Source organism: Ambystoma mexicanum, chromosome 12 (genome assembly GCF_040938575.1).
Source record: "Ambystoma mexicanum isolate Mex_15411 chromosome 12, UKY_AmexF1_1, whole genome shotgun sequence".
NCBI classification, from domain to species: domain Eukaryota; kingdom Metazoa; phylum Chordata; class Amphibia; order Caudata; family Ambystomatidae; genus Ambystoma; species Ambystoma mexicanum.
The window spans coordinates 1,135,053,635-1,135,065,620 of NC_090936.1; the positions used below are offsets into that span (position 1 = coordinate 1,135,053,635).

The 11,986-nt window shown below is 40.0% G+C and overlaps 1 protein-coding gene across 20 annotated transcripts in view; it reads left to right on the top strand.

Annotated features, from left to right (window-relative positions):
• The window catches only part of CELF2 (CUGBP Elav-like family member 2), a 1,289,895-nt gene extending 1,282,029 nt beyond the window's left edge, over nucleotides 1–7,866 (top strand). For 19 of the 20 annotated variants that reach the window (XM_069629690.1, XM_069629686.1, XM_069629698.1 and 16 more), the window contains one exon: nucleotides 966–7,866. In XM_069629690.1, the coding sequence (XP_069485791.1) occupies nucleotides 966–1,093 (128 nt within the window). In that variant the 3' untranslated portion in view covers nucleotides 1,094–7,866. The remainder of the gene's footprint in view (nucleotides 1–965) is intronic. The other variant, XM_069629687.1, reaches the window with a different exon arrangement.
• The last annotated feature ends 4,120 nt before the right edge of the window (nucleotides 7,867–11,986 follow it).

Sequence of the window (11,986 nt, forward strand, 5' to 3'; positions counted from 1 at the left end):
TGTGGGACTTCTCAAATCTATTTTGATGAACACATCAGATGTATTTTACAGTATCCCAACTTGGCTTATGTTTGAAGATCCATTTTTTGGGCGATCTCCTTGCTGAAACTTTTCCACAATGGGGCTGACCTTTCCTGGTCTGACGTGTTTCAGAAACACGTTTTGTACCCTTTATTGTAACATTTCTTTCAAGTGAACTAATTTATATTGCTTATCAAATTTGTATGTTTCCTTTAAAGTTATGCTGATTTTTATAGTTACTTTTCTAAAACACGTTCAAATACAGACCATATCTGCTTTAAAAATGTGCAATGGTTGTGCCATTGTGACACCCAGGATCGCCATTTACAAGAGTGACCCCGCAAGAATTGTTGTCAAAACATTGGACCAAGTGGTCTTTAAAATATTTTAATGTGTAGGTTTATTGTTCCATGTAATAATGTCCCCGGAAAAATGTCTCCTGACAAAAAAGTTGCAGTTATTTGCAGAGACATTATTACATTGAACATGCGCACATAATGTTACCATATATATTGTCGCCAATGGCTTTTCCCGGCAACATTATGTATGGGGACATTATTACCTGATACCGGTTCATTTATCTACTTTTTAAAATCTTAAATGAACATGGGGACGGGGTGACTTTACTGGGTATTATACCCTCCCTACCTGTCCCAGATTAGGAATTCTCTACCTAAATTGAAGACCTGCACAACCCTATGTAAATATTGGCAAGTTAAAGGAGCACGCAAAAGAGATGGGTGGTTCAGGCAGACGTTGAATCTCTTCCTACCTCACATTTTGCATTTTAGTGTACAAATCGAGCAGATGCAAAATGTATGGATAAAAAAAAAATTGTAAACAGATTTTTATGTTGGTGACCTCAACTACTTATTGCTACCACGATGTCAACACAACCACTGTACTAAATGATATCTTCCCTTTTTGCCGACTCTGTTTTGTAGGTTTTGTTAGCTATGACAATCCTGTCTCCGCACAAGCTGCTATCCAGGCCATGAATGGATTTCAAATCGGCATGAAACGCTTGAAGGTTCAGCTGAAACGCTCCAAAAATGACAGCAAACCTTACTGAGCTTAGCCCCAGATGCTCAGTGCCCTTATTTTAGCTTTCCTAGGGTAAGTCCCATGAGCCAGCCTGTCTACCACAGGGGGGGCTGAGGAGGAGCACGTCGACAACGTTCACCAAAAGAGACAGTTATTTTTACATTAACGCTTCCATTTTCCCCCTCTCTGCCTCTCCCTCTCTTTGCTGTTATTGCACTGGCTACCTACTCTTATCCAGTTCTCAATGAAATGTGCTGCAATGCTCTGTTTTGCTTTTAATTTATCTTTTTTTTCCTTTATATATATTTTTAGTTTGACATCTAAAGGATGACATCAATGATGTGTACAATTTTAACTCTGTAACCACTGGTGCCACAGGAGCACCGAAACGGGTTTTAAAGCTGTTTTCGGGCCCAATAGAATTAGACAGTGCCAGCAATTTAGAGGTTAAAGTTGTGGCCTCGTACGAAGCAAACGCCAAAATCTGCGCTCGTTTCTGCAATGCACGCGCACACACAGTTATTCCATCAAGTTGGCATATTTATAGAAAGAATATAGTTTACATTTTAAAGAGAAATTACATGACTGGTCTTATTACACAAATCTACCTTTATTTATTGCAATTAGTATTAATATAATTATTCTTATTTTGGAAATTATTCATGTAAAGAACAAATAAAAAGACTTTGAGATCTGTTTCTAAAGCTACAGGGTTTTAAAAATAAAACAAAATGAGTGAAAATACTTGATGTTTCTTGAAAGATACATTTAATAATAATAAAAAGAAAAGCCACAGGCCTGTAAATTTTATTTGTAAAAAAAGCATTTCTATTTTTATACAAAAATTTTTACTGCCTCAGAAATAATGGAAGTTATTTATTGCCTATTGTTAACTTATTGGATACCTAAAGAGCAGTTCTTAATGCTAGCTAGATCCTTTTCAAGTAGTCTCTAGAGTATCTTGTTGTGCCAAGAATGAGCTTTTTTTTCACCGTTGATCCCTAGACTTATGGCAATCTATGTTTTCCCCACCCACATTTGTTTGTTGTGTGTACATGTGTGACTTCTTTGTCATTCATTCCCATTATTTGTTTAAAGTAACGTTTTGCCGTGGCTTGTGCCCTCTGTGTTCTTTGTTCAATTTGGTTTCCTACATGTACCCTAAAAGTAATTCATCCACCTCAACACTTTCTCTGTCCTAGGATGGATTATTTTGGGGATTTTCATTGTGTACTTTTTATATAACTAATGATCAGAAATGCAAATTATGGGAACAGCTCATAAAATATTAAAAATAGATTTGCATTGTTTTCTCCCTCACATCCATAAATGTTTTTTTCCTTTTTGTTTCGTTTCTGCTGCAAAGATTCCTTTGTAACTTTGTCCTCTTCCTTGTTTTTTCCCTAGACATCTTCATGCCTGTTAGTTCATCGTTTGCCTAGCATGTCCCTGTGGCGTCTCAAAAAAAAGTTTCATCGTCCAGTCATTGTTTTTCTGATGTCTTTCTTACCTCACATCATATTTGGTCCTTGTACTGACTGACCTTTTTGAAATTTATATGTTATCTCATCTAGCTAAGAATCCTGGGAAGTCAATGTGAAAAAAGCATTGCTGCATTCACGCAAGGCCGAAATTTAAGACAAATTAATTATATAACAAAAACCTGTGGCAAATTGTTATTTTCATTTTTTTTTCGTTTTTCTTTATTTTTTGTTTCATAAAACAGACTTGAAAGTATTATACAGGGATTGGCTTTCTGTCTGGTCACTGTTACAATAGCAATATGTGTCCAGGGGCACAGAAATGTTGGATTCTAACTGAAGCAGACTACTTCCAAAACAGTTAGAGAGAAGCTGTCTGATTTTGCGTCTCTAGAGCTCTGTAATAGTTTTTACATTTTTCAGGCAGTGTAAAGTTTTTTGATAAGGCCATTTTAGGTGGCTCACTTTCTCATTAAAATATATATATAGAGAACCACTTTTTGTAGATTAGTATAAGAAAATATTTACCCTGTTTTAGGGCAAATACTACCTATTTATGTCACCTTTTGCTGAACTGACTCACAGTTAGACAATCCATGGTTTAATGCACATGAAATTACCTATATTTTATACTGTTTAAATGTACAGGAGAAAGGTAACTGTAAACTGTGTTACGTTGGTGCTTCTGTGAGTTAAGTTGTGGTTTCACCAAGTCTTACAGTCTTCAGTGTTGTATGTATGTAAGACAAGTTTTGAAAAAAATAACACAAAAATCAAAATTGGTTTACTTGAACAAAAGAAAAAGATTTTCAAAAAAACTGTTTGCTACAATTTCATGTAAAGACAAAAAATATTCTAGAATAAGTTATGTCTTGGCTTGTGAAGCATTGATGTCCTTTTTTATTGTGAAAAAAACTTAGATGTGTTCGTGTTCAGCAAAATGTGATCTGTTTTTTTTCTTTTAAAGAAAAAAAATCGGTGAATTAAAGTGCCAAATTCCAAAGGTACTTCCTGCCTAAAGCTTCAGTGTGTTTCATGTGAGAAGTTATTTGATAACATGGGTATTTTATTATGTGTTTTGTATCAATCCCTGATATTTAAAAAAAAAAGCAAAGGTTACAGCGTTTGTTAACTTGCAATTCTGTGGTCTTGTTGCCTGAATTTGTTATTGTTCTTTCTCTTTGATGTTTCTTGTAAAACATTGTGTAAGTGCCCATGTACCACCCTTTTAAACCACTCTGCACATCAATGCTGTGAAAGCAAACCTCACAAATGTATTTTTTATCATCTATGGAAACCTCTAAGGTGAGAAAGTGTTGAACTCTCCTAGCCCTTTTCACTCAGCGCTGTCTTGAAGTGATGAGACTGTTCATATTTCATCATTTGTATGCCTACTGAAGAAAATAACAGCAATGAAATGTTATATTTGCAAATCACCTCCTCCGTTTAAATGCCTAACACAAATCTTCAGTTAGCATGGCCTGAATAATTTCCCAATGCCTAGTTGGAAGACCTTGAACCAAATGGTCACAATAAAGTAAACTGGCTATTTATACAAAAAGATCAATATCCATTATTGCTTTTTTAAACAAAAAAAGAATAAGCACCCTTTCCTTAAATTAGATTGTTTCAGTTTAACTGAGACACTTGAAAACAAAAGAATTTAGCTAAATCGCAGTACATATCATGCGCTGTGGGTATTGAGATAAACATTGTTCTGGAATCCCTCCTGCTCGCAAGCCATGATATCCTGTAATCCGTACCTATCACTGCAGATTTTTGCTCGTTAACTTGCAAGGAAATATTTCCTGCTAAAACAATCCATGTGTCTAACAATTGGAGGTAGTTGGCTTGGAAGAATAGATTACCCATGTTTACAATTAAAGCTTCTTCCAAGTTAAGAGAGTTCACTTGAAAGAAATTGCATTCCATTTTAACAATCTATTTTTATATCTATGCTAGATAAAGCACAGTCTCAGAAAATGAACAATATCAAATGTTTACAATCCAGTGTTCTATTAAGAATAGATAGTTAACTTGAAAAGGAATGTTTGCCCACTTCTGCAATCCCTTGTTCTGTCAGTTAATGTTGGCTTGAATGTCATGACATCCCAATATTGCAACTCGCTGTTCGACCTATAGATAACCATGGCTCCAAAAGAGCTGCTTGACCTGTAGATAACCATTATTGCAAAAGGAATGCTATGCCCTCATTACAATGTGTTGTTCTACCATGCACTGATCATTCAGTTAAAAGGGATGATATCCCATTATAACAATTGTGTTCCACCAATTGGAGATGTTTACTATACCTTTTTAAACAATATCCAATCTGACACATAAAGCATCCAATGGTAGTTTAACATACTTAAATGTATGTAACATGCTATTCAGGTTAAATACTGAAACAAGATCATGCAGCCAGTCACTTGGTCACCATTACCACTAAACTGATATGATTGTTGGTTATGGTGAGGCTGGCTTTCGACATGTCACCAAGTAGAAAGTGACCTTTCAGCAAATCACTCGCATTCGACAATGTGCCATTTTAAAACAATTGGAGGATTTAAGTTCATAAGAGTAGATCTGTGTATGAAATGTGCCACAAATAGTTTTATACATTTACCTGTACCACCATTAGTTGTGTACCAACGTGCACTTTGAGATGAACCTGGGTAGGCATGTAACATGCTAAAGTAACACTTAAAATAGCTATTTGTTTGCATTGTAATAAACCGTAGTTCATTTGTAATTGCTCAGAAGAAATATCCCCAGCATTACATTATTGCATGAAGATAATTCATAGGTGTTATTTCCACATAGTGTAGTAAAACATAATTTTGCTACACCGAGTAGTAATAACCACCCATGCATTTGCATGTAGGCTCTCTTGTGTTTTAAGCCATTTTCTACTGATGACACCCATTGCATCTGCTACTTCCCACACATCCTAGACAAGGCATGTTATAGAAAGTTATCTGGAATATTACAATTATTGTGCTGGCTTCTTACACACATCTCAAAATCATCTTTTCAAAATGTCACCAAAGAGCACTCACAAGTCCAAGGAATCCCATTGCACATTTAAAATTAAGCAAATATGCATTCTTCCCACCCTCACCAGCATCCCACCTTAAGTCATACTGAGTGTTTTCAGTGTGATGATTGTAATACATGTTCCAGTTGAATACGCATTGGAAGTCACTATGAAAGAGCAGCCAGAAAGCAAAGTTTCAATCTAAAGTAGCATGGGTCACACAAAGTAAATTGTTTAATACATACATCTCTCTTTGATGCTTTTAACTCTAACATTTGTAAAAGTCCAAATCCGTTTAGTTTAACATCCACTTTGGCCCATCATTGTTTATGGAGGATGGACTGCATACTTGTACGTTCAGCTATTCGACCCATAGCCTGTCCTTGCAACTCAACGACTGATTTGTGATCCCAAGCAGTGAAAAATGATGCTCCCTTACATCAACTCTTGCTTCAGTTGCTTTTCTATTGAATGATATGCAGGATGGGCAATCTGTAAAGCATAATCAAAAAGCACAATATGGTTCAGGTCTACCTAAATGTTAGCACAGATCAATTCAAAATATCTCTAATCATTGTCTGCTTAACAATCTACTTGAAGTGCCATAGAAGGTTTTGCTTAGAGTACTGGCCAGGCAGGTGCATCCCACAATTTTATTCCATGAATGTGAAACCCCAAAATGACAGAAATATGCATACAGCATTAGTGCACCCCTTCACTTTCTATTTGTACAGCCCTAAAATAAAAATAGTTTAAAAAATGATACAAAAAAAGTCTTCTGACACATGACCCTATAACGTAAAGTTGTATACTAAGCTCACAAGTGTTTACTACTGTACGCCTGGGGCCTTCTTTTATCCATTGAGGGCTATTTTGTACTTCTTGCAACAATTTGCATATGAACATACATATTGATATAAATATAGATATATACATTTATAGATATATAAGAATTTAGAGCATGTCGTCCACGTGTTTAACCTTTTCCCAAACGTTTTCACCTGTCTGATTTTCTTAGGTCAACTTCTTATATTTAGTCATCGTACGGTTTATCTTTAGAAGCAGTCCTAAAATGGTAGCATAGCTGCAATGAGGACATTTGTTGTTATTTTGTGATTTATTTTAAAATTACTGTTTGTGTATCTAAGATAGCACAATTACAAAAAAGTTCTGTTTTCACCAAGTTACACCGTCTTAAAGAACATCAAGCCCCCAGACCCTTCCACACCACCATCTGAATCAAAACAAAGGGGGAATAAAAGGAGAGGAAGTCGTTTTAGTAGGTTTTAAAAGGAAGAGTTGTCTTCATATTTTCTTTTTCCAAATTCAAGGCTTGCACTAAAAGGCAGCCACCCAGGGAAGGAATATGTTCAGCTTTCTATCACCATAGGGGTAAATGGTTCTTTGGCTTGTGCGACTTTGGAATCATTTTAAATGTGTATTTTTATTATCTTAAGTGCTAAATGACAGAATTAATTGTGTAGTTTCATTACATTGTTTGGAAAATGTCAAGCAAACAAAATGTATATGTTTTTTTTCTTTGTGCCGTGAGAATTGTCATTTATAGATGAATAATATTATTTTGTTTAGAAGTTACAAAGCAGTTTTTAATTATTGTCTAAGAAAAGCCAAAGTCAAGATGCAATTTGTGGAAACTGTAAGACCGTTTCAGTATTGTTTCTGTTGTATCGATGCATTTGGATATCGTTGTTTGATGGAATTTGAGCCAAAACAAAAATCAGGCTTTCCTGTTTCTACAAACTGATTTTACTTATGCATTTTGTACCAGCTCAACCTTTTTTATACTGGAGATTAAAAACACATGGAAATGTTTTCATGGCTTACTCTTGTGGGCCTTGGCTATGGTTGATTTCAAGTTTGTTGTCTGGGTCAGTAAAAAGAAAGTTGGGTTTTGTTTTCAGGAATTAAAAACTTTGGCTTGCTTTCTTTCTTCCCCGCACCCCATCACTTTTTTCTTATATCTAGCATTAGAATTTTGTCTAAAAACAAGCGGTAAGTTTCATCTTTTTGTTATGTAAGTGCAGTTACACAATAAGGTAGAGCTTAGACGTACTCGGTCACTTTAAGTGAATAAATGTATTAGTTAAAAAATAAAAAGGGGTTTGCTTTTTGCTGTTTAGATCAACACTTTTTCCTGACTCTTCTGTCTTCATTGTGAACATAACCGTGTAGTTAAAAAAGTCAAACGTATTTTTGTAACGTATGTTATTGTGTGATGCAGTTTTTTGCTTCTGTCTCCAATATTAAACCATTTTCCTAATACTTGTCTCTCTCTTTGTGTGTTGTATTGTTGGTGGTCATTGTATGTGGTACTACATTACACACTTCACTGTTCCACGTCTGTGTTTATTTTCTATTTGTTGTGTAGAAGCGATACAGTCGATTCCACCTAAGTGAATAGCTGATTTTCAGGAGTGAGGAATTCCACAACTTAAATTCCCAGGGTTAAATATAAAGTTTTCTTTTGAACTGTCTGCTTACTAGAGGGTAGATTTTTCTATTTCATTGTAACTGAGCAGGATATCAGTTTGATCTCCCTGCAGTTGTTCTGGATGAGATATTATTTTGGGTCTTACAAGCATAGACATGGATGTTTATCAAAGCATTAGAAACCTCATGGGAGACCTGCCATGTTACATCAGCTAAAACAGGTAGACTCAGGGTATGATTAACCACCAAGAAAATAAATGCCAACAAGCCTTAGTCATATCTGTCATGGCATCCTTGCCAGCTGCTTCTACCAATTAAAGTGCCTGCTTGTGGCCCTCATACAATGGCTACCACCTGTGACCATTGCAAATGATGAGGGTTAGACAGCCCTTCAAAATGGAAATCCTACTTCAACGAAATCCCCTCCCACTTCCCCCACCGCCTTTGGCCACTGCACACAGCTGCCACATTAGACGTTTTAGCACCTGACAAAATGGCATGCTTGTCAATGCTGCCCTATACTATGTTACAAAGTGGTGCTAATGGTATGGAGATCAGAGATTAATTTGCATAAAATATAGATTTTTTTATTTTCTGAGCACTCAGTTGTGGCCCTGAAGGAGCTGAGGTCCTGCGTTAAATATTTTGCTGGATTTCAGAAATCAAGGTCTATGGATGCCACCCAAACTCCTTGCTACAATTTCATAGACGTCTCTTAGGCAAAGTAGGTACATGTTTGGAATTAAAGGGAAAGTACATTGAATGTTAAAGGGCTGCCATTTTCAAAGGCCTTACTGTATCTCCCTATTTATTTTCCTTCCAAGTTCCTCTGTGTTTGAGTATTGATAAAATTGAAGCGTTCATTCTTTGGGCATAGTCATTTATTAAAGCTGGTATCTGGACAATCGTGTTTCTTATGAAATCACTGCACCCATTAACTATCTCTATGCCCCTTCTTGCACGCTTCTAAGTAGGCACACTCTGTTGCTTTAGGGAGAAGATAGACTTCAGTAGAATCATATCAAGAGGCTGCCACCAGTCCTAAGCATTCAAAAATGGTTCTGCCTAGTATGAAGATTGCCATGTTCTGAAAATTAAAATATGTCGACATTAATATATATATATATATATTTCTGAGGCTTGTGGAATCTGCTTAGATCACATGCTGTGCATAGGCCGACATCTAGTGGAAGCTGCGGAGTATTACAGTTTGTTTTTCGAAAGTCGAAAATGGGCGTCGACACAGGCGTGCCAGTAATACTATCCCTAGTGTGACGTCCACTGTACCCAAGATCCCTCACGCGTGTAGGATCCTCAGATTGTTTTTTTCCGCCATACTGGTCGGAAGCATCTTGCGGAGTTCCCTGGCCTTAGCCATACTTTTGCTGTTATTATAATTTTAATTCTTATTCATTCCCTTCCCCACCCCAACGTCGACCCTCAACCTCGACGACGGCTGGAGAAGTCATCGACCGTCGACTGCTGCACGACGGATCTGGGCCTCGGTAGGCCGCTGGCCTCGGCCCGGGCCTAGTAGGCCGCTGGCCTCGGCCCTTACAAGTAGGGAGAGTGGGGGGTGGTACATACTCTTCACTCTTGATATATAGTTACATTTATATATATTCCTACACTTAGCAGCCCGCTGCCTTAAGGTGCGTATGGAGGGTACCCCTTTTCAATTCTGCCCCAAGTGCAATCGCAAATACCCTTGGGTCGACAGGCACGCCACGTGCAATCTCTGCTTGCCGAGGGATCACCCCGAAGCGAACTGCAGAGCGTGTAGTAGGTTTAAACCTAAGACACTTAAGGACCGTTCGACAAAGCGTTGGGCCCACCACGCCAGGCAGGAGGCCATGGCAGCGGAGGGCGCCTTCAGCGATGGCAGCGACGCCGTACTTTCGGACGGCGAGGGCATTACGGCGTCGAAAGACAGCCGACGAGCGCAGGTCCCCGACCTCGGAAGGTCGTCCGGCAGGGCGGCTATGGGGAAGACCCCCGGCGACGCAAGCGCTACACACCTAACACACACTAAACACACTAAGACCAACCGGACCTCGACGACGTCGACTTCCCGGAAAGAGGCACAAAAAGAACGGTCCGACTCGGTGTCCTCTGGGCGCTCTCGATCGAGATCGCCTCACGACGCAAGGCAATCATCCACTCTTGCCAAGAGTGCCTCGCTACACACACTAACGGAAGTTCGATCGTCGGGAGACGAAGACGACTTCCACCCCCAGGCCGCGCTCCAAGATACCGAGACCGCGGTTAACACCAGTGAGGCCCCACGCCCGAAGCACACAGATACCTTTCCAGACCCTCGACGCCAGGCGTCGAAAGTCGCTGGGGCCCCCAAGGGACAGGGAAAACATTTTTCCACGCACGGAGAAGGGGGGAAACAGCGGAAAGCACAGCCTTCCACCCCTGTAAAGCCTAAGCAGACAAGCAAACACAAGTCTACCCTTGAAAATAAATCACCTGCTAAATTAATACCCTGTTCCAGGGAATGGTCCAGTGAAGACATAGACAGGGTTATGTCTAGGATGTCTTCCTTGGCTGATTTTTATGATAAGAACCCAGAACACTTTCTTTCATATAACCCTCAAGGGGCCACACCCTCAGGCTCCTCCGATCCTATCCCGCTAAGTAAAAAGCCCCGGGTCGAAAGACCTGAACCCTTCGAGGTTCAGCCTTACTCCACTCCATATTCTACTCCACTCCCCAGTTATCAGGGACAAGTTTTCCCTGAAGAGGACCAGGAGTTTGCAATTATGGAAGAACAAACCGGGACAGATTACTATGCAGAGGATGAGGACCTGGAGGAGGGAGAAGATGAGCAGGAAATTTACAGAGTAGATTCCCCAGTACAAAGCGAAGCCCCAGTTACTGACTCTCCAGTTGATAACCAGCCCCTCCTTAACGAGGTTCTCGCTCGAGCAGCGGAACACTTCCACATCGACACCCACGGTGTACAGGAGGAAAGGGACTTCGCGGAGGAGTTTGTAGGAGAGAGAAGACCGGTCGCTCAGACCATCCCTATCCTCAAATCCATCCAACGAAGAATAGATCCTTCCCTGGTGAATCCTAACCTCACCAGAGCTGTCAACCCCAGAATTGAAAAGATTTTCCGGGCAGCCCAGTCTGACCCTCTGTATATAAAGGGACATCTTAAACCAGATTCCCTAGTGGTGACCAACACTAGAAAGAGGGCTGGCACGCCCTTATCTTCATCAGAAGCTCCTCCCGACAAGGAGAGCAAAAAACTTTACGGGTTTGGCAGAAAGGTAGCCTCAACGTCCGCCTACCAAGCAAGGATTGCGAATTCCACCACCCTGTTGGCTAGTTACAATTGCCATCAATGGGAAGAAGTCGCGGCGCTCATTGCCTCTGCTCCAGAACCGTTAAAGGGCCAGCTGGCTCGGATCTCGGCAGAGGGGAGAGCCGTGTCTGGTTGCATTTTAAAAGCAACTTTCGACGCCGCTGACAACGCAGGGAGATTGATGGCAGAAGGTACTGTTATCAAGAGACATGCGTGGTTACGGCAGTCGGGATTCAAGACAGAAACCCAGGCTTCTTTAATAGACAAGCCAGTGGAACCCGACCTATTGTTTGGGAAAGCGGTCGAAGACGCACTTAAAAATGCCAAAGATGAATATGAGACTCTCAAATCCCTTGGCCAGCTTACCAACAAACCCCCTAACCAGAGGGGGAACAATAATTTTCGTCGCCCACGCGGCCAAAATTCACAAAGAGGCAACTATGCCCAGGGACAAGGTACACAATGGAATAACAACCAGCAGTCTACCCAGAGTTACGGCAGGGGTAACAAGAGAGGTCGTGGAAGAGGCAGAGGCAGCCCCAACAAGGGCGGTGGCACGCCTCCACCAAAACAGTGACGCTCAGTTCAGGGTCCCTTGCCACGCAACCCCAGTAGGGGGACGCATTTCCACCTTCA